Here is a 23,368-nt window from a genome sequence, read left to right as displayed (position 1 = left end):
GCCACACTGAAGCAGGCGAGGAGTAGTAAGAAAGGAAAGAAAAAAAAAAAAGGCAAAAGAAATAAGAAGAACGAAGGGCTGTTATTAAGGAGAAATGGTTAAAAAATAAATTAAAAAATCGAGGTGGCAGGAAGAGAAAGTGGAAAATGTTACCTCGCTGACGAAGATAAAACTCCATGAGTGCACAAGGAAGGGAAAAAAAAAAATGACACGGCGGGGTTTAGTTTCAAGAACCAAGGGGTTGATGTTCTAGGAGATCAGCACAGACGGGAGGTGAGGTGGACCAGAGGAGGCTGAGAGGAGGGGAAGAGGCTGGTGCTGGAGACCTCCTGAGGCCGGGCGGGCAGCAGCTGGACCTCTGACGCTGAGAAAAGCCCCTTAACAAGGCAGGTCATGGAAGATGGAGGCAGGATTCCTCTCCCCGTCAGGCAGGAGGAGGGCAGGGGGGAAGGAGCTCGCGTCGGGGCAACCAGTCAAATCACTTCCACGACTGTTTGGGGAGGCACGAAAGTCGGGGCAGGCTGCACAAAAAAGTCAGGCCCAGAGCGCCTCACGCTCCCCACGCCGGCAGCAGCACATTCGCTCGGCGGTTTATCGCACCGGGCGTGTATGTTCTCACTAATCTGCATTAAAAACAAAGTCACTAACGATGTCAGCAGCAGCTCCGCATGTGTGAAGACGTAAAGCTGCACGAGGTGTTTCAAACTGAAGCCGTTTAATCAGAGCAAAAGTCAAAGTCTGTCTCGTTGTGTTTCATTATTCCACCAAAAGCTGAAAAAAAAGATCCAACGTCACTGATGGAGGCAACACAACACCACCGAGGCGTCCTGATATCAGTCTGTAGAAGTGTGTTTTGTCATCGCAGCTCACCAGCAATGACAAAAAATGTACCTCGTCGCAAGACAAAAGTGTTTTAATGCAGCTGTAGTGCAGCTCGTTTAAACATGTTGGAGGAGGTTTGAGTCGAGATAAAATCCAAAAGAAAGCAGAAACAGTTTGTTTATATCAGCAGTTTAATCAGAGTGACTCTATATCGCTTTAAAATTCTTCGATGCTTTCGTTTAACGCGTTTTTGTGATTATTTTCAGTGTTACTGATGCGACTAAAAGGTCCAAAAATGTTGCTGTTCTGCCTGTGCGATTACATCAACTTATTTTTATTTTTCTACGTAATCAATAAGCTCATTGGTTCATCGCTGGTTATTGATGAAACCCTTAATTCTACCTATTTATACTTTTTTTTTCTTCCATAAAAACATCCCGTCCTGACCTAAAATGGCTCTGATGTACCTCTACAATTGTTTCTTCTCAACAGTGCAGATCTATAAAGTCTGTTCTTTTACCTCTTTGCCACTCGAGCACACCAGCTCACCTACTATCTCTGTTTAAACTCTGTAAAACTACTCTATACTGCACTAAATGTAGTTCTGATGTAATTCAGACATGCATGCTCAAACCAGAAACCTACTCTGAAGACAAATAGCTAAGCTGACGGTTGGTTCTTGGATCTGTGACGTATCAAAGTGTTTTTGAGTCATCGGTGCCCTGAAACGTTCAGTCACATTGTTGACTGCTTGTATCGCTTATAATGCATCTTGCAGCACATAAAAGCCACAATGTGGACGTTTTAACAAGCTAAAAAATGGATTTTCATTGCAGGGAGTGTTTAAAAATGTTTAAAAGTAAAATCCAATATTTCCAAACGCTGGTGCCTCCCATTAGCTGCTGCTTTATTAGGCGCACTTTGCTAAAAAACTAAAGCAATCTAACACATCAGCCTCTGCAATAAAACCTGTCTTTGTTGTTTTGTTTTGTCTGAAACTGTTTAATGAAGTGTTCGGTTTCCTTCAGGTTTTTTTCCGACGCCGCTAAACATTCAGAGCGACGCGTTCGGACAAAAGAGTCGAATGAATGCATGTGAATGTACTTCCCATAAGCACAGCGTAGAGTGGCCTCGCGCCGCACAGGCAGATAAGAAGGATAAACGGTGTAAGCAAGTGGATATAAACTGTATTTACATACTAAAGACTTTTTCGATGTATTTTTCACTTTGGAAACAATCCTTGCAGTAAATTAAGTGACTGAAACACTTTAATCCTGTTGCAAATCCGCCCGGCGTTGTACCATCCGACTGTTCTTTTTTCCACCGAGTGCAGCCGTGACTGTAGCTCGGCTGCACGAACACACACAGATGAAGCGTCCCATTCACAACCTCCTGCCCAGGAGCCACATCAACACCGCAGAGGAAAAAAAGCTCCTGCACACCAGGGCAGGAAACCTTTTTTTTTTATTATTTACCTCCTCACATCTTTGAAGAAGCAGCGTGACCGGAGTTTAAAGCTGCACTTTCCAGGTAAAGCAGCCCGAACGGCACACCTGTTGGAAACTTTTGTTCAGTAATAACTTTTTTTTAAATTCTCGAGCCACTTCCCCGTCGTGTCACATTTAATTCCAAGTTTCCATCGCTCCTGCTTTGCCGTGCTGTCAAACCCGAACGCTCCCAATTTGAGATTTCTGGAGTCAAATCTAACCAATCGTCTTTGTTTTCATGTTTAACAAAGCAGCAAATGGACGCGGATCCTCGGACGTGTTATTCTGTCTGTCAGAAACGCATTTGGCCAGTTAAGATTAATACAAAGCACCGCAGAGACGGCCAATGAGTCGCTTCTCTGTTGTGGATTTGAGCTGTCAGAACAATTTTTAGACAGATATATTTCCCGAAGTGCAGCTGAAGGTGGTAAGATGTACAATTCAAAGTGCTATTCTTTGGCAGACTGTGGTTTAAACACGCCGCAGCGTTACTCAGAAATGACTTTCTCGTCGAGCTCGCTTACTTGAATCTTAATGGGCCACGTGAAGTTGCTGACGTAGACGAAGAACGTGATGTTGGGGCTGTTGCGGAAGTCGAAGTTCTCGTTGGAGAAGCTGTCTTTGAACTCCTTGATGTTGCTCCGGGAGACGATGGGAATCTCCTCCCCGGTCTGGGTGCCCGCTGGGGGACAGAAAGAAGAAGGAGGGATGGAGGGGACGGAGACGGAGGAAGGAAGTTAAAAACAACAGGTCGATGGAGAGAAAAAGGCAGCAGAGGGGGAGGAGGAGGAGGAGGAGGAGGACGGAGAGAGAAAAGCCAGAAAGGTCACAGTAGTTAGAGACAAATCTTAAACGTCTGCATTACGTCTGTGTTTCTGGCTAAATTTCCACTTGCATAACAAACCTATCCAAAAGCACTTTTTTTATTTTGTAAAAACAATGTTTGCAGCTAATGTCAGCAAACTGCCACTTTGCCGTCACATTGTTAACGTGTCAGTTATTCCTGACATGTGAAATGTGGAAAGAGCCGGAGGTGACATCCTCCGAACCGCTTGTTTGTGTCTGAGAAAAGCAGCGCATGTTTACAAATGAGACGCCGGGCTGCATTTGCATTTTTATAATCTCTCTGCAAACCGCGTGCTTCTCACACTGCTCTGCACACACCATGCCACTCGTTAGGCGTTTCACCGTGCAGAATGTATCCTAGAGTTATTCGCTCCTCTGTGTACCATTGTTGAGCCATTTTGCATTTATTTTATTGATCAAATATGATTTGTTTTGCTCTCAATCTCTCTGATTGGTTTCCATACTTGTCTCCTGTTTAAACACAGCCTGCAGTTCAACCAAAAAGTCTCTGAATTTTTCCTCAGGTGACTGTTGGTCAAAGATGAGTCAATCACGGCTTCTCAGTTTTCACAAGGAGCGCAGAATTTTTTGTTTTTACAAAATCTGGTTGGTGCAAAAGGTGAATTTTGGGCAAATTTTTAAATGAAACATGTAGAATAAAGTGATATTTTTAAATGGTGTTTTTGAGCTGAGGTCTACTTTATATTTCTGACAGAACCAGAAGTTGCACGATTCGAAAACCTGAAGATTCTTTCTGTTTCTACCTTTTATAATGAAAGGTTCGATTTTTGCGAAATTTAAAAATAATAAAGTTGACATACTTTTCAAATCCACCCACTGGTTTTAGGGTTCAGAGGGTTTAACTTGATCAACATCAGCAACATATGAGTCAGTTACAGCTTCTCAGTTGCATCAAGGACATTAATTACTGGAATTTGTTTTTGAAATGAGACATTTTTGGATGAAATATCACAATTTCAAGGTCAGATTTGGTTAATTTTTCCAGACAAAACAACACAGAACAGATGATTAGTTGAAAATCCAACTTTTTTTCTTTGTTTTTACCATTTCTAGCTCTGATAAATGGTGTAATTTGCTAATTTTTTAAAGACATTGCGCCTTTAAAACAACCTGCAGGTTCAGAGGGTGAAGCGCTACCAGTTCAGAGTGTGTGGTGGGACTTACCGGTGAAGCTCGTCGCCCACGTTATGTTGAGGTTGAAGTTCTTGGAGGCGTTTATGAACATGTCTAGATCCCGGTTTGGCTGCAGAGACAAGTGAGGACACGGAAAGGGTGTTAAATCAGGTGAAGTCAATTATGAGTTGCATTTAAACACAACAAAAAGCTACAACATCAGATACAAAAGCAGTAAATTAAAAACTAAATGAGTCCATTTAAACCATTAGAAAAGAAAGGAAACCAAATCAATACATGAAATAATTGGGAAACGCTGATGAAATGTCGGTCTGCAGTTTTTACTTCATGAAACACACATTATTGGCAGAACCACGGTGGGTGTAACAGGTCAAAAAGCCCCTCTGGTTCTACTGTAAAGGCAGCGACTTCATTCCAGCTCGGCTCTGCAGCTGCACAAACAGCTACTGTACGAGGGCATGTTTGCACAGCTAATGGAAGACGAATTAACAAATCAAATGTTTGAACAGGAATCGCTGATGAACACAGCACGCGCACGCTGAAAGTGAAGCTTTAATAACGTCAAATAGACGTAGACGGAGCTCTAATTAATGCTAACGGACTCGCTAAGAGACAGAGTTCATTAATGAATCATGCGTTTTACACCGTCGACGTCGGCAGAGACGGCCTCAGCTGGGATTCGTGAACATTGTCCAGGTGTTATCGTTAAAGTTTTGTGTGTATGTTGGGAATTAAAAGCATCTTTTAGCGACTGGTTGAGTCAAAGTTTCACCGAACGTGAAGCAAAACTTAACCAAGACGTCACTTTAAAATCACATTAACTTTTTCAGTCGACGAACAGATCGCATTTCTGCATTTGCAACCCCTTCAGTAAAAGCTTTGTCAGGAGGGAAAAAAAAAATACCATCTGGAACGTTTAATCAGATGCTTGCGTTTCAGTTCGGGCTCCAGATGCTGCAGCCCAGGTAAACAGGGCCGGACAGGCTTTTGTTTGCAGGGGAAACATCTGTGTGACAGACTGTGTGATGAGTGCAGTTCATGTTAGGACATCGCTCTTTGGTGGAACGCTACTCCAGCGTCTCTGTGCTCGTCGCCGGAAGACTAACTTTCACTCGGGGAAGTGCTGAGGGAGTCGTACTGGCTGTGTTTATTAGATTTTGGTCTTGTTCTGTGGCTCATCATTCATGAATTATGCTTATGTTTAGGTTCGTATATAAAAGGCTGGTTTTGCCTCCTCTTCTTTAGATATGGAATACACAACAATATATCTATTTATGTAGTTGTATGGTTCATTAAATTGTGATCTCTCATTGTTGTTGAATGTTTTAATTGCCACCAGTGTTTTCGAGTGATTATGTGACTTCTGCACAAGTTCAACACTCGGAATCCAAAACCCAGTTGGCAGGTTTGAGAGGTTTGTTGTCTTTAAAGGAAAGAAAATGTGAGAATTCTCAGGTTTTCATCGTTCTGATGGGTCAAACTAAGAGCAATTACTGGTTCTGTTGGGAATACTGATGAAACCTCAGCTGGAAATCGTCCTATAAAGCAAATCAATTATGTTTAAATAATCAAAAAAGAAGAAAAAAGAGATAAAGCTAAAGGTTTATTATCTTCAAACAAAAAAAGTCACCAAATTTCTCGACTTTTTAGAGCCAGTAACTGTAAAAATCTAAAGAATTCTCAGATGTTCAGCTTTCTGATGGGTCAAATTATGAGCAGTTTACGGTTCTGTTGGGAATATTGACTAACATTCAGCCTAATATCATCAAATATATGAAAAATATAAATATATAAACTGAAATAATAAATAAAATATAGAAAAATGGCAAAAATGCCACCATGTAGCAAAGCGAGAAACTGTAAAAACTGAAAGATTCGTCAGATTTTCAGTTTTCTAAACGGTGTAATCATGTGCAATATTGAGCTGAAAACCAGAATCTAAAGAACACTTTATTGTAAGTCTCCTATTTAAAAAAAAAAAAAAAAAAAAACACGAAAAAATAGACCCTTTGTATTAGTCATGTTTTGTAAAAATAAATAAATAAAATTAAAAATTAAAAAAATGATTGAATAAAAAAATCAATGTAAATAAAAATTCAATTACATTTAAATAATAATAGTAATAATAATAATAATAATAATAAATTCTGTAGCCTTTGTCAAAACCAAAAAGTTATCAGTGACTCAACTGTGACCAAAAGTCACCTGACAAAAATTCAACAACTTTTCGGTTGAACTGCAGGCAGTGTTTACACGGAGCAGAGAGGAGACGAGTGTGGAAATCAAACAAAAATGTAAATAGATAAAAACCTACAAAATATAGAGCCACCATTCTTTTCTCCAGTGTTGGCAACACATGAAGGCTCTTGGAAAAATGTTCTACGTGCTGATTCCATACTTTTTTTATTGTTTCGCTGTAATGCTGCACAAAACACATTTCTGAGTTCTCTCTACTTCTAGCCATGTTTGTGATGTTTCCACAGAGGTGCAGGACTTCAGATTGTAGTGAAAAAGTATTATTAGTGAGTAGAAATGTGACAGGAGCAGAGGGTTAACAAACTTATGACCAGTGAAACATCTGGAGAAGAATCCCAGGAACAAATGTTCGACAATAACCGAAGGAGAAGGAAACATCATGACCAGGTGCCGACTTTAAGATGCTTAATCCTCATTAAAGTGACAGCTGCTGTGGCGGCGGGGCGTTCGCCGTCAGACACGTACCTCCTCAGGTGTGGCCACGAAGTTGATGGCGGTGTAGTAGCGGTCGTCCTCCTGCGACAGGCTGAAGGTGAACTGGTAGTCGATGAGCAGAGTGTCTGTTTGAAGCCGGGTGTGGAGGAGAGCGGTGGGAATTACAAAAAGCAGGAGCAGGAGGAGGAGGAGGAGGAGGAGAAGAATAACTCGATTAGTGTAGTTTGAAAGTCACACAAGAACATGTTTTGAGACAGCGCTCCGGGCAGGATATTATCCCCGCTCGCTTTCTATCCCACGATTCTATTGACTTTCCTGGATGGACCTGAGGATTTCGCTGTGTGTTCTGTGATGAAGGTCAGACGACGGGTTCTACGGCCGAGCGCCGGCCGGCCGACATTAAAGCGCCGCAACGGTATATGAACTGAGAGATGTGCAGCTGCTTGGAGGGAACCAAACCGTGTCTGACTGTGCTGCACACTTTTTTTTTTTTTTTTTTCAAGCGATCTGGAAGCTTCAATTTTCCCCCAGACTTTACTGACCATTTCAAAACCATTTCTTTTTTCATTTACCAGCCACTTATTCCAAAAAAGAAGTCTGTGATCCTTCTCACGCTGGTTCAAATCAATGCAATATTTTCATTTTTGGCTGGGTAATACTCTTTTCAAACAGCAGGCACACATGCGCTCCAGCTGTAGATTCAGTCGTATCACTACAGATTTTCAAGGAATTACTGTCGAGGCGTTCGGTAAATCCCAAAGACAGTGGCAGTTTTTCCTTCCGTCTACACATTTAACAAAACTGACAGAGCTCCAGTTAATGATTTATTTCAGCGTCCATGTTTTACATTGGACTTATTATTTATTAGGCTTCTGAGTGCCAATTTCGTACCACAAACATGTAAATGTGAGCTGGCATGACAACAAAGTTCCTGGAATCCTTGAATTCTTCTGCAGATCATTACTTCATTTGTGAGAAAATACTCTCCGTTGCACTTTTCCACAGCCAAAGGTGACATCCAAAGCTCACCAAGCTCCAAAAATTCACTTTACAATGACACAAAACAGGGAATAAAAGGAAATCCCAACACTGAAACAAGCTGGTTTGCTTAAAAAAAAAACAGAAATGATTTAAACGACACCATTAAAAAAGTTTCATTTTCTGTTGTTTCTCCGACTAATTAAGGGACTGATTGTTACGGCTCGACTTGGATTTGTTCATTATTTCCGTTAAAGATTTCAAAGAATACTGAACGCAGAAAAGCGGCGACATCCTCGCAGTGGGAGATTTAAAACCTATGCTTGATTGATTCTCAGAAATTAACCAATTAGACGGAAAAAAAATTGCTTCGGGACAAAACGCATTTAATTCAACCGGTAATAGAAACGCCGGGCGGCATCGCTCGACCCCGGTCGGTCTGGGCTCTTTGTGACGTCTTTTCTGCAAATCTGACGGCATACGAACGTGACGGCTTCGTGGCTGAATGAACATCCTGCTCGGAGTAAAGGACAGACGAATGTTTGAGCTGTTTGAAATGATTTCAGGAAGATTTTTTCGGCATTTTAGCTCCGATTTTGGTCCAAAAACATCACAGAGAGCGCGGTGCTAAAAATCCCAGAGCACCTTCCTCATTCACTTTGTTTTCCATCTATTACGAACTAAAAAGTACATAAAAGTGCAATTCTACAGCAATAAGGTCGGCTCAGGTTAATGAGACTGAACTATAATGACTTTAATCCAGCTTCAGATGAACAGAAACTGAAGTTAAATGTGTCACTTCTGGTTGTTTAGGACGATTTCCTCTGAGTTTATTAAATACCTGCAGCATCGAACAGCAGATGAACGTCTTCCAAATAAGAGAGCTACATACATTTATTATTACCGTAAATTCTGGACTATTGAGGCACCTGAATATAAGCCACGCCCACTAACTTTAAAAAGAAAACAAGTTTTGTACATACACAGGCCGCACTTGTCTCTAAGCTGCAGGTGTCCACGTTGTAACATGAGATATTTACACAGGAAGATTTTTTAAACTTTTAATTAAATACGTAGCGGTAACATGCAGAAATGCCGTAAATGCTTTTTTACGAACAGTGCCTGTAAGACGACTGGTTAAGAAAATACAGCAGCCTACCAGGAAAAGTCATTGATCTCTATCTTCATCTTCCTCCTGCACTAAAACCACTAAAGTTGTCTTCTTCGGTGTCGGAGTTGAACAGCCTCAGAATCACTTCGTCACTTCCTCAGTCTCTCTTTTGTTGTCGCTCTCAATGTCACTTTGGTCTCGAGGCAAATTCGTAAAAATCGTAAAAACCCCAAAATTTGCCGCATCATTGTTTAAGCCGCAGTGTTCAAAGCGTAGCGGCTTGTAGTCCAGAAATTACGGTAAATTATTCCCGAAACGGAGAATCAGAATCAACATACAGCTGCATAAAAATCATTTGTTACTCGGTGGTTGTCCTCAGAATTTTCACTATTTAGAAAACTTGAAATAAAGTGTTGGTTACTTGGACTGTTCGATTAGCTAGATGTTAGCATAGATGTCATCTTTTGTTTACTGGTGCACTAATATATACTACAGATGACTTGACTGTATGATACGCTTCCTGCCTGAACCGTCGTCTTTCGTGTCCGTACACGTTTGAACAAAGCCCCGAGCAGCACAAACACAAAAGTGACGTTAACAGACCGATAAAGCCGACATTGTTAAGCATCCAGAAAAGAGCTTCTATAAGTACAAGAATCTAACAGGGGGGACAAAATCTCCTCCATAAAAAAACATTTCAGGATCATAAAATAATGACGAGCGGGAGCCTGAGGGACGGGAAAGCTCGTCTAATTCCGCGGTTTCACTGACAGATCTCTCTCTCTCTCTCGTGACATTACTATAATCTCCGAAATCACAATTGACAGGAATAATAATGACGAGACAGTAATCTACGGCGTACGGCGGCAAAGTGACTCATCGCAGCAGGGAAAAGAGAAAGACGGTCCTTCAAAAAGCTTCCCCGCGTTCTTCGGCGATTCACTTTCATCCGCGACTCGCTTTCGATTCTTCCCACCTGTGACTTGTTTTTAAAAAAAAGACAAAAAAAAACGAGCTGTTTCTCCTCCGGCTGCTGTTTTTTTTTATTATTTTATTTTTTTAAAGCATCAAACTTCTTTGATTTAGGAGCCGTGTAGCTGCCTTGGCATCGACCCCCGAACAAGGAGGAAGAGTCAGAGCTCGCGGTGTTTTCTTAGTGTGATTTCGCCCCGCGCCTTCACTGAAGTTAGTAATTGGAATTCCACTTACAGTAGCATGTTCCTTTGAGAGGGTTGCCTTGGTAGCGGTTCTCGACTTCGCACCTGAAATGAAAGGAAAGAGACGAGTGGAGGATGGATGAGCAGAAGTGGGGCAAAAAAAAGAACGAAGGAGAGGAGCGTTGACCTTCAGACAGAAAACAGACTGACAGGAAGCTGAAATTAAAACCCTCCACCGCCGCCGAAAACTTTAAGACGAAAATAACCTCATTTTCATACTGATGGCCGTTCGTTTGTGAAACTTTATCTGGAGTTTTTCTTTAATGGATTTTGGGCAGTCCTATGATAATGAAGGTTAAGATAAGTGCTAAAAATATAGCTGCAAGCGCTAATGAACAGCTGCTACTACGGCGTGCCAAAAAAAGACAGAAAAACTGCAGGATATGGTGGGTTTAAAGCTCAATATATTAATGTGTGGCCTTGCAGGTCTTTGTGAAATAAAGAAATGACAGAATTTTGTGTAGTTCAGCACTTTTTGTACATTTTTTTTTCTCTCCCCAAAGCAGTTTGTCAGTCTTCTCTATAGGATTTAGCAAATAAAACTCCAAAAACATCCCGAGAAGTTCACCTAACGCTGAATGCTTTCAGAATACTCACAGTTAAGCCCAGGATTATTCATTCCAATGCCAAGTTTTTGACTTTTTATTTGACTAATATCCTCGCTCTGAATGGAAGTGACCTTAACAAGCGACATAAGACAGTAAGACTTTGCGTTAGAGAGGATTAATGTGGAGTTTCAACCATTTCTGTGTTTTCTTTTGTTTACATTTTTACTAAAAACGCCATCAAACTCTTCTTTTACTTGCTAACAAGCTTTCTGCATGTTTCCTCTCAGATCTTGCGCCGATCTCAGGCTTTTTGAGATTGAAGGCTTCCTCGTCATCACTCTGGTCTTCAGATCCCTCCACAGATTCTCGATGTGATTCAGATCTGGACTGCTTTGGCTGCATGTTTCAGATCTTTGTCTTGTTGGAAGCTTTTCTTCAGAACACCAGAAGTTTTTCTCCAGATTCCTTTTATCTCATGATGCCGTTTACTTCAACAAAGTTGCCGGAGCCATCAGATGCAAAAAAACCCCACAAAACTTCACGTTCCCATCAACATATCTGACCTTGAGGATGGTGTTCTTGGGGTTGACGGGTTCTCCTTTCTGTCCAAACAGCATCATTTTGCTCAAATCCAAAGGGCCTTTTCTGTGAGGGCCCCTGAGGAAACAGTGACCCAGCTTGTTCTTTTCCATTTTTATTGTGTGTATTTTTATATCTTAAGTGTTTGCCTGCACGTTTTGTACATGTTGTTTTCCTGTGTTGCCTTGTCTCACTGTGTGTTGTATTTCTTTATTGTGAATTCTGTTCTTAAAGGTGCTGCACAAATAAAGTTTACTATCATTATATTATTATTTTCATCTCATCTGACCAAGGACTGATGATGTTTCTCTCAGCCAGGTGAGCTTTTGTGTAGAAGTGAAGCCTTCCATGAAGATCGGCCTCGTTGGGTGTTTGATTGAGACGTTGGTACCAGAACTACTCTGATTCATCAGGATGATCTTGGATTCATTCCTGCCCGTGCAAGAGTCACTTTCGGCTTCGTATGACGTCCTTTTACATTTTCCTCAGCGTGGAACTTCTTGTACTTTTCGACGATGCTTTGCACTGTGCACTGGCAAACACTCGAATGTGACTTTATGGCGTTTCTCCGTCTTGTGAGCAGCCACGATGTGCCGCTCTCAGCGACGGACCTTAATAGAAAGCTCGCTCAGCTCTTTGGTTTTAGCTATAAACTGCAACTGTTAACTGACTGGAGAACTACTGCATCAGCTGTTCTATATTTACAGTGTGTTGGAGTGCTCTTGAATAGAGTAGAAATTCCATCTTGAATGGTACAGGAGCTGAATTGTTTTAAAAAATGCCACAATTTTAAGAATTTCTTTTAGTAAAACAGCAAAAAGAAATAGTTAAAATCCATCATTAACATCTGTGACACAATGCTTTGGTGTCTTTTGTCATTTGTTTATGTCAGCTCCTGCCAGAAAAAAAACTAAAATGACATATAAATCAGAATTTGGCTTGGATAGGAGTAATTTTGGGGTTTAACCGTAAGTACAAATATTTTAGAAGCTCTCCGGTCTGTGTTTTACAAGTTACCTGACCAACTCCCCCAAAAAGCTGCTACTATCTAAAAGTACAACCTCCAAATCATCATGACTTCTTCTGATCAAAACATAAGTTGGGTACCATAGTTCATAAAATGGCTTCCTATCAAAAAAAAAAGGTTCCCACAGTGGAGGACACTTATTTTAAGGCCAAAATATCAAAAATCCATCTGAAAACGCTGCGTTGCAAACAATGCATCTAAGTGGAGATGAAACCAGTAAACCACCCCATCCAGAATGTAATTGCAGGGGGGCCTAAGCATCGCAGTTAAAGGATTTTTTCTTTCTGAAACTGCAGACACAGCAGAGGGGATAGAAAACGTGGAAGCACACGAGAGGACAGAGGGACGGATGAGCATCATAAAACGTGAAACTCACAGGTGGCATCGATCTCCTTTGATGCCTTTGGTGGTGCAGAAGCACTTGCCGTTGTTGGGGTTGCACATGCTGGCGTGGCCGTTGCACTTGCAGGCTGAACAAAAGAAATAAAACATAAGAGACAGACTTTTTTTTAACACCTGCAATCACACACACATCAGACTGCTGCAGAATGTACTGCAGGTGTTGTATATAATGTTCTTGACCGATGCATGTGAGGCTGTCTTGATTCAAAACATGTATTTAGTCGACATCAAATCCTGCAGACTCTTCTATTAGCATGGATGGCCGTTCCCTACACGTCCTGTATGCACTTTAGTTCAGTTCCCTCATTCTGACTACGCATTTGGATTTACACGGCCCGCTCTGGCAGCCTCTGATACCGCCCGATACCAACCGCCTTCTGCTTGAATGTGGCGTTTTGTAATAACACAGAAGTCCGGTAACAAAGCAGCATCAGTGAAGGCTTTGAAATCTCCCAGCAGATTCCCCGGGAGCCGTCCTCCTTGTGAAGTGCACACAGACACTCAGAAATGCTGCTCACTGCTCAGGTACAAACAACAGCCGGAGCCATCCTGCCTGTTACACCCCGTCGCACCGAGAAACACTCTCAATCTCCAGGCAAAGGGGGGGGGAAGAGGATACAAAATACAACACAAAAAAAGAGTCCAGCTCAAATACAGGAGTTTAGATCTCGAGTCGGTGCTGTGCAATATCATGTTTCACATCTGAAGAGAGGATTGTTAACTAGGGTTGGGTATTTTGTGTTCCACCGCTGCCTGTTTCCTCCAGATTACCGCATTACTGCAACAGTAAAATCCTGTTTTACGTTTATGAATGAGCAACAATAATCGAATGATCTAACTGAGGATGTCCCGAGCCTGATTGTATCAGCCTGATCAGGGTCGATCAATCATTTGCAATTAATCGGTACCCGCAGAAAACTTAACCTAATCATTTGTTTACACCAACTGGCACATGAATGGAGTCCAAATATTACACTACTGCCGTATAGAAACTCAGTGTTTGTTCGTCCCTGCTTGAATTAATGCTTGTGTGCTGGCCAGAGACCGCTGAGCATCACAGAAGTCTTTGTCATGGTTCCCCTTCACTAACAATCCTGTCTGCTTACCAACAAGGAAGTGAGCGCCTCCTTTAGCCAATACTGTATGAAACGGCAAGAGGCTCCACCTGGTGGTGCAACCAGGTACTACAGCTAATCTGCAATACTTAAATTTAGGAAAGTAGTATTAGGAGGTGGCAGATACTTAATATTAAACGACCTTAATTGGTTTGAATCAGGAGTAATAAAAGAAAAAAAAGAAAAAGAAAATGACTGAAACATCTCTAGATATATAAACACTGCAATCAAACATAATCAAATAGACATTTCTTTGCCTTGAGTACTTTTATTATCACTACCACAGCACCCTTTTCTGATTATACTTACATACGGTTACTTTAAACTAATATTTACAGTGTGGTATCAGTGCTTTTACTTTAGTAAAATATCTGCGTTTTGCCTCTGCCACTGTCCATGTCTGTCTATCATTATGAATAAAGAATAATCGTATGAATTAATATAGTTATTGTGTTTTTTTAACCAGTTGGAGCAGCACAGCAACAGCCTGACTGCACATCAACTTAGTGGTTTTGAGCACGTTGCTGCAGTCACAGTAAAGTGTCGCTACAAAGGAAGCAAGGTTACTTTATTCATAGCTGTAAGGTGTCTCGATAAGCAGAATAGTAACTGAAAGTCTGTGTTGCGTTTGCTGTCGCAGCAGAAACATTAAGAGTTCCTGTTCATGTAACGTTATAACAACATCCTATGTGAGAAACACCACTTCTCAAAGATAAATGTTAGCATCAGAAACATAGAGACAGGTAAAGCAAACTTTTTTGTTTTTTTTTTGGTTTCTTGAATTTTTGAGGGTTTATTTCGGCAACTTTAGCCGAACGAGTCCAATCCCGGCCTCGTTTCAAGCATTTTGCTGCGTCATTTCCTAAATGAGGCGATTGTTGTGAGACAATCACACAATCTGAGCTATTCATCTGCTAATCAAGCAACTCAGCAACAAGTGATTACGTTAACTGAGAATAATGAATCACACACTCAGGCGTTTAATTCACACGACAACTGCGCTCTGTTTATAAACTAGCACGAGTGAAATTAGTTAAGGACCTGATGAGCAGAACTGAAACTAAACTTTGTTGATGCTTCCTTAAGAGTCAGACTCATGAGGTTCATGTCGAGGTTCAATCTGACCACACCTGCACTAATGATTCCATCTTAGAAACGTGCCACTTAAGCACACGTCATGTTGATTATTTAATAATAACGAGGTCTTGAGGCATTGGATTGTGTACTTTTTACTTGTCCTGATAATTCTTGTTGAGTCAAACTGATGAGATGTGAAGTGAAACGTGTCCCAGAGGTGCACTTTGCTGTCCATCCAGAAGCATAAACAACATAATACTGACAAGACGTAGACACTGTATGCAAAGAGCCTAGTTTATTGATCGACTGTCACTGATGCAGAACCGACTAAATATATGTATATTCCAGAGGGACACTCAGGGGAGAAAAAAAAAAAGAAAGAAAATCACACAATACAGCAGTATATTACAGCCCGAGTGTAAGCTAAAATAACCCGTCGAAGAAACAGACGATTGATTTGTTGTCCGATTGACTGACTGTCAGTATTAGCTGTAAAGGAGTAAATCTTTAATATCCCAGGGGGAAGGGTTTACGGCGCGGCCAGGAATCGGGAAAATGGCCGACATAAAAATGAACTGTAAAATACCGACAAGTTAAATGAAGCCGTGTGCGGAGAGGCCGAGTCGGCTGATTTAGGGGCCGGCGGATACTCACGCTGGCAGCTGCCCCCGTTGGTCGGATCTCCGTAGAAGCCGGAGATGCAGCTCTCGCAGTGCCGGCCGGTTGTCAGGTCCTCGCACTTCTCGCACACGCTCTCGTTGACACACTGACTGTGACCGTTACACTGACAGGCTGCCGGGGAGGAAACACACTGCGTGAGCATCGCACACCGGAACCAAACATAACAAAAAAAAACTTCAGAGAATAAACAGCCCCAGGCCCAAACATGAGCCAGTCTGTAAGTTAATTTGTAAGAACAGAAAGTTGATGTTCGGCGTGGTGTCGGCGTGACTCCCGAGCCGTCCACTGGTGAGCAGGCTCTCGTGAAACAAATAATCTTAATTAAATATTCTCTATGCCTGCCAGGTTTATTTGTCAAGAATTAACCGCACAAATCTATTAAATTGTGTGAGGTCACAAAGACTCCTCAGCTCATTGGCAAGCATTAGAATAAACATGTAAAACAATCCATACTAATATTTTTTAGTTATTTTTGGATGTTAGAGGCGTAACTAGTTTATATTAGACCACTATAGTTGCCAAGAGAAGTACGACCTAACATATGCTCATACAAAAATAGTTGTCGTATGTTTTTGTGGCTCTGAAGGGACTCTAATAAAAATGTAAAAATAAATGATTTTTAAAAAAAATTCTATCTATGATGAGTCCCTCATTTGTATGAAAGTCACAACACAAGTCACTGGAGAAACTTCCAGCAATCCTCTAAAGACCAAAATGTGTCAGTGGGTTTGAAAGGAAAGTAAAAAACAGAAAAGGACAAAAAAAATGTTAAAAAGATTCCACTTTTTTTTTCCCCCACAGCCTGAAACTGGTAAAACAGAAAAAATACAACTTTCTGCTGGTCCTTGAACTAATCATCTGTGGTTATTTTAGAAAAATTAACCCAATATTAGCCAGAAATTGTGATATTTCATCAAAAATCACTTTATTCTACGGGTCTCATTTAAAAAAATGTCAAAAAATAAACCATATTCACCAGTTTCCGTAAGGAAAAAAATTATAAATAAATAAAATTCTACACTCCCCGGCACAACTGAGAAATAAAGAGTGACTCAGCTGCAGTCGTGACAAAAATTCAGGGACTTTTCGGCAAAACTTGGCGGCTCCTGAAAAATCCAACTTGTTTTTTCGTTACTTTTTAGAATTTCTGATATTAAAAGTGCATCACACTGCACAAGACACCTTTTTGAGTTATTTCAAGTCATAACTGTGGTGTTTTTATAGAGGTGTAAAGATTTATATTGAGGTAAATAATGAGCCAAGAGGGAGTAAAAATGTGAAACTGCTGTAGAAGGTTAAAAAAAAAAAAAAGAAAAGAAAAGAAAGAAAGTTACAGTCGTTCTCAAATGTATTCATGCTCTTCCATTAAAGAAAAGGCAAAATTCACAATAGTCACTCAAATAACTAGAAACTGAAAAAAGTAATAATAAATAAAAACATGCTAAATTGTACTTTAGTGAATTTACACATTGCTTTTGAATTGTGATTGAAAAGAACAATTAAAAAAAACAAAACTGTCCTGGACAAACTAGAGCACTTTGCTGATGAGCAGTGAAATCTAAACACCTGTCAACAGTATGTTATTGGAGGTACCTTATATGGGTCAAGCTCTAAACACACACAACATTCCCATTTGTGTTTGTAGCATCTATGAAAAAAAACCCTTTAAATATAAATAAATGAGCAGAAATTAAAGACATCTGCCTCTTTAAACACTATCTCAGACTGCAGAACACCACCTGAAGCTCAGCCTAACGTCCTACCGGGGCAGTGGATGAAGGACCAGTTGTATTTGGCTTCGCCGGGGCACATGCTGGCGTTGAGGGCCGGCTGGGGGCTGGCAGGCAGACCGGGCAGGGTGGACGGGGCCGGGACCGAGGTCTGGAAGGGCCCGCGGTACGAGCCCTCGATGCACTGGCCTTTGCCCGTGTTACTGGGGTCGGTGCACCAGCCGCAGCCGGGCTGGTCCAGACACTGGCCACATGTTCTGTAGCCGGAGCAGTTCTCAGCTGCAGTGAGACACAAACACGGAACCGGTCAGAAAAGGCACATCTAATACTGTTATGGCTGGTTAGTGAATCTTAAATGTCCTGTTATTTTAAACTGAAGCTGGATTAGAGGGTAAAACTACACAGGCAGCTTAAGTGGATGACAGCAGCTCTGATATTAAACGAATGATGTGACTGATTTTGACTCGTTACAGTGATCTTAATCAACCGGTTTGCTTTAATTAATGGCAGAAATGTCTTTATTTATGTGAAGCAAAGCACAAAATTCTGGTATCAGGAGAAATACATATACAATAGAATTAAATGCAGTATTATTCTCCCCTAAATCAACTTCTCTCATTAAATATTATCCCTGCTGAGTCAACACACACATTATAAAGATGCATGTGCAAGACTTCAAATATAATCTTGCTGATGATGTCGCACTGATTCACCATCAACAGGTGGCTGTATGACAGGAAATGAAAGAGTATGCTGGAAAATTCCTGCAAAGGCAGCTTTATTAGACTTTAATTGTGCTTTTGTAAGTTTTCTGTGGGCACAGACGCTCTGCACCGGATGATCCAACATGTAATCCTCTGTTTAGATCACTAATAGTCAACAATATACATCAAGTTGTCCCTCTGAGCCTTGGGTTTGAAAGACAAGCCGCCAAAATTACACCATTTACTAAAGCCAGAAACCATGAAAACATAGCAAATCATGAACTTTCCAACAGTCCTTGAAGCGCTTGTCTACAATGAATTGTTCAGTCTGGAAGATGAACCAAATCTAAGCCTAAAAATTGTGATTCTACAGGTCTCATTTAGAACTTTTTCCAAAAATAAACAGTTTTCTTCAACCAGATTCTCTCAAAAAAGAAAAAAAATCTGCGCTCCGTAATGCAACCAGAAAGACATGAGCGACTCAGGACATGAGCGACTCAGCTGTGAGCAACAGTCATGTGACAAAATTTCAGGAACTTTTCAGTTGAACTGCAGGAAGTGTGAACACAGAACAGACGGGAGGTAAATGTGCAAAAAATAAATAAATAAATAAATACGTTTATTCCACAGTTTGTAGAGTCACTGTCATAACCTGGATCATGGGTTATAACAAATATGGCAAGGAACACAGATTTAACTCAACATAAGGATATTTATAATAACCAAAACCAAAAGTAAGCATGGCACGTGACCGTCAGCAGCATCAGTAGTGTAGGTGTGAATGAGTGAACATGATGGGATGTGAGGTGTTGTGGAGCAGAAACAAAGCAAAAAGGTAACAGAGAAAGACGCGTCACCACCAACGAAGCCGGGTCAGAATGAATGAGAGAGAGCAAGAGAGGGATGGCTGGACTTTATGGGCCGTCCTGATGCCTTCAGGGACCCACAGGTAAATGGAATCGAGGCCTCCATGGCAGCAGCTGACAGTGGGCCGTCACATCACCGTGTTTACAGTGTTGGTAAATGTTGATCATGTTGATTCCACATTTTTCACTCTTTAAGCTACAACTAGTGAAGAATCTTATAAATCGTTGCATCTGAATACCAGCAAGAACACAATAAAGCATGTTAACAAAAATGTCAAACTGTTCGTTTAAAATAAAGATAAGCATGAATTCTGTTCAGCTTGTTATTTGAAATCACACATCAGCTGTCTTTTAATGGCTTTTTGTTGGTTATATCCACTTTACGGCGATTTTTGCATCAATCTTTAACTTAGTTTATTTGTATGTTTCTGTAAACAGGTCGCTGGCGGTGTGCAGATAAAGGTTTCAGTTAGTAAATCAATTTGTGCTAAGCAATGTTAACACAGCAGCTTGATGTATGGGGTGTGGGCAAGTGAAGTCCAGCCCTTCCAAACCTGTAGATTAATCACACCTTTAGAGAGCACTTCATTTAGCTAATTCCCGGGCCTGCTCATAACTATTTGTCTATATAATAATTCCCATCTTTCAGCCCTCGAGGGCTTTTCTCTGCTCCAGGCTGGAAGTACCAACCCGTACTTAATTGACCTGCCAGGTTAAATAAATGAAAATAGTTCTCGGCCGCGCTGACAAAAAACAAATCAGCGGCCCGAGACTAAGTTAGCAAACTATTAAACCGGATTATTAATCCTCCTCTCATCTGCTGGAGGCTTTAATTTGCTCAAAATAAACAACAAACATGTAAAGATGCTCACGGTTGTTTAAACTTTTTTTTCCCTTAAAGTCTGATGAAGACGTCCAGAGCTACACGTGCTCCGGTGATCGAGTGCAGCTGAAGGACTACATGAGCAGACTTCAGATTTATGCTCTTATTTTCGGGTGGCATTTCCCCCTCGCTTCCTAAATTGCAGCCAATGAATCCCGACCGAGGGGCTCGGTAGTTATACGAGCGGCCGCTGCAGCTTCATCAGAGGTTTAAATAGGAGGCTGCAAACAATTTCGTGTGTCAGAGAGGGGTTCGGGTGTGCCAATTTGTTCGGAGCAGCAACGAGAGGAGCCGGAAAACCGCCGTAAGGAACGCATGGAGAGATTAAAGTAAACACTTTATGGATAATGAATGGGGGCTTGAAAGAGGCGACAGCTGTGGAGCGACGGCTTCTTAGGCCGAGGTACGAGAAGATCAGTGACGCTCAAATCAGTCGAGAAAACGGCATCACAGACATATTTACAGCAGCAGAGAGGACGGTGATGCTTCCATTTACTGGTTGTTACTTTGAGAAGAATCATTCAATTTTCATGGACATTCGTAAATCAAAATTTCAACATATTTTATTAGAATGTGAACACACATTCATTCACCAATCAAAACTTCTGGCAGGTACACTGATCATCTTACATTTAGGTGGATGGTACACCTACGAGCTCAACCACAACAACTGCCCGAATGGCTCGAGGAACACGACCAAGAGCTCAAGACGTTCACTCCAAACTCCCCACATCTAACTCTGATCGAGCATCCACATAGCATCCAACATATTCTTGCCTGAAGAAAGATTTCACTCTCATGATTAAAAGATATAAATGAATCCCCAAGTGCAAAGTGGACACTTCCACTCCTAAATTACACATTTTTCTTCTAAGAAACTTGATAAAAAAGTCTGAGAAACTTCAGAAATTACAACCTTGTTAACTCTCTGAACCCCAAACTTTCTGGTGGGTTTAAAAATCATTTTATCTTTAAAAACAAAGACATAAATCACCAAAATTACACCATTTATCATCGCCGGAAATGGTAAAAACAGAAAGAAATGCAAAGATTAGCAACTTTTTTTGACGTTCCTTGAACTAATCGTGTGTTCTGTAATCTCGTGTTAAATTCATTTGTTGTTTCTGATCAAAAGGACAAACAACAGCTCACAATAAACTCCTTATATTGTTTACAACAGAGCACATGATGCCTCGACTTTACTACTTGTCAGAAACAACAAATATAGTCTAAACATGCTGCTAACTTAGTTTCATAGGGGTTAATTTCTATGTTCTGCACACTTGTGAAAAAATGGACATAAACTACTTTTTTCTTTTAATGTTACATCTAAGAATGAGATTGTGAAACTCTTTTTTGACTTTTCTTCCACAGCGTGTTTCTTGACTTGGCACAATAAAAACAAAAGAGAAACTTTACTTTAAAGACAACTTACGCGGACAGGTGTTCATGGTGTACCACTCCATACACTGTCCGAAGGGGAAGGACGCCACGTAGGCGTTGGAGTCGACGCACTGCTTCATGTTGCTGCACCACATGCACTCCGAGCTGCTGCTGGTGCATTCGCTGCAGGTGGTTCGCATGGCACACGGGGTCCGGCACTGCTTAGCGCTGTGGTTGGCTGAAGAGAAATATTGTAAAAAAAAGAACAGATATTTATGTCTCTGTGGGACTCAAACTGCCCCTCTGGTAGCGATCGCCTGCTGGATCCATCCTATGATAAACAGGGTGTTACTATATCTAGCGAGCAGAAAAATCAGTTTGGCCTGCGAGCAGAAATCACTGTATGATCTATAAAAGGCTGCAGTGTTTATCCTTGAATACTTTCCTGGTAAAGGAAATTTAAAGGCATTATTTTTTATCACATTTGCACAATGAATGTCATATCTATGTGTAGTATATTCTATATCTGCCCAGTATCGGCCTTTACAAACAGGTATGGGGTGTCTGGAAAAAAATGAATCTCAGGCATGTTGCGGCTGAAAACAGCAAATTCAATATGAACATTTAGCGAGCTTAAGAACGAAGAACGATTGCTGAAACTGGCTTTGTGATTTGCCACTTTTTCTACGGTGGCCGACGGGGGCAAATGACGTGCATGTACACACATGAGCTGCAAAAAGAAATCGCTGCATATCCAGTCACAGAACAGAAGTGCCCCAGACCTCTAGGGGCAGTTTTTTAGTCTTTATCTTTTCAGTCACTGTGACTATCTGGGTGCTGAAGTGGTGTTTTACTACCGTCTCCCTGTGTTCTCTGTTATTTATGTTTATCCATGGAGACCAGAGAATACAAACCTTTTCCCTCAGCTAGCGTGTCTCGCTCACTGTTGTCTGCCTCTCAGGTGTGAAGCTCACTACTGTCCCTAGAGGCCTGTGGTATTTCCATTGTGTGACTGGATATGCAGCGATTTCTTTTTGCAGTGCGTTTCTGTTTATGCAGCGCATTCATGTATGTGCAGCTCATTTGTGTATATGCACGTCATTTGCCCCCGTTGGCCACCGTACTTCTGCTTCTTTTAAAAAATGTTTTATCCTGGACGTCAACACCGTCATTCTGACTAGCCGCAGCACAGTTACAGCTATTATTATGATGCTACTGATTTTTTATTCCAGATACCTAACCATCATTCTGACCAGTCAAAGCCAGTAATTCAGTTTGGACTGGTAGAAAATAATAGTTGCAGATATCTCAAACGCATTCATTGACTTGCATCGATTGTTGTGCGTAATGCTGCTAATGCAGCGCCTTCACTGGATAGCATTAGCGTTGGTGATGGCAGCTGCTACAGTGTTGTTAGAAAACACCATAGACGAGAACGAGAGCTTTGTTCTTTAGAGATTTTTTGTCAAAATCAACCAGAGTTTTGGCCTCTGGTTGCTCTGACGTGGTGGTAAAATGGCTTCAAACTTTATAATCGCTGCCATAATCACTTTATTTAAACCAAGGTTTACGTTATAGCACTTTACGATGAGTGCTGCTGTTGGTTTAGGTATGCCTATTTACTTAGAACTGCTGTAGTTTTTCTTGAATTTGGTTAAAGAGCAAAGTCAGAATCCCCTTGTACGCTGTAACTGTCTGATTTTATAAGCGTATGACATCAAACCTCTTGAAGAGCACGCTGCCTCTGCCTCCAACTTCCTGTACTTCCTGCCATAACTGCAGATATCTCCAGTGTCCTTTCACCGACTCGACATGCTAATTAAAGATATCTGTAATTAGATTTTGAAGAGTTGGAATCCCACTTTGACGTATCTACATCACTCTGACAAGTTCAAACTTAATTTAAGATATCTTTTTAAAAAAAGGACAACGTAGAATGTCAAACAGGAGGGAATTAAAGATATCTTAAATTACAACTAGTCACAGATATCTAGAAACCCCACTGCGGGTATCTACAGCTGAAACCTCCAACACCTGAATGGTAAAACTGACGCAGTTCGTCCTTG

At 41.1% G+C, this 23,368-nt stretch overlaps 1 protein-coding gene across 1 annotated transcript in view; it reads right to left on the bottom strand.

Moving 5' to 3' along the window:
• atrn (attractin) overlaps nucleotides 1–23,368 on the bottom strand; it is a 197,954-nt gene that overhangs the window by 95,561 nt on the left and 79,025 nt on the right. The window contains exons 17-24 of the mRNA XM_008283190.1: nucleotides 21,355–21,540; nucleotides 17,500–17,745; nucleotides 15,710–15,847; nucleotides 12,838–12,931; nucleotides 10,300–10,352; nucleotides 7,032–7,126; nucleotides 4,341–4,419; nucleotides 2,834–2,991 (exon numbers count right to left, since the gene is read on the bottom strand). Of these exons, the coding sequence (XP_008281412.1) occupies nucleotides 2,834–2,991; nucleotides 4,341–4,419; nucleotides 7,032–7,126; nucleotides 10,300–10,352; nucleotides 12,838–12,931; nucleotides 15,710–15,847; nucleotides 17,500–17,745; nucleotides 21,355–21,540 (1,049 nt within the window). The remainder of the gene's footprint in view (nucleotides 1–2,833; nucleotides 2,992–4,340; nucleotides 4,420–7,031; nucleotides 7,127–10,299; nucleotides 10,353–12,837; nucleotides 12,932–15,709; nucleotides 15,848–17,499; nucleotides 17,746–21,354; nucleotides 21,541–23,368) is intronic.

The sequence above is a fragment of the Stegastes partitus genome, unplaced genomic scaffold (genome assembly GCF_000690725.1).
Source record: "Stegastes partitus isolate 25-593 unplaced genomic scaffold, Stegastes_partitus-1.0.2 Scaffold301, whole genome shotgun sequence".
NCBI lineage: Eukaryota > Metazoa > Chordata > Actinopteri > Pomacentridae > Stegastes > Stegastes partitus.
The sequence above is the reverse complement of the archived record's forward strand: the minus strand, read 5'-3'. Positions and strand labels throughout refer to the sequence as shown.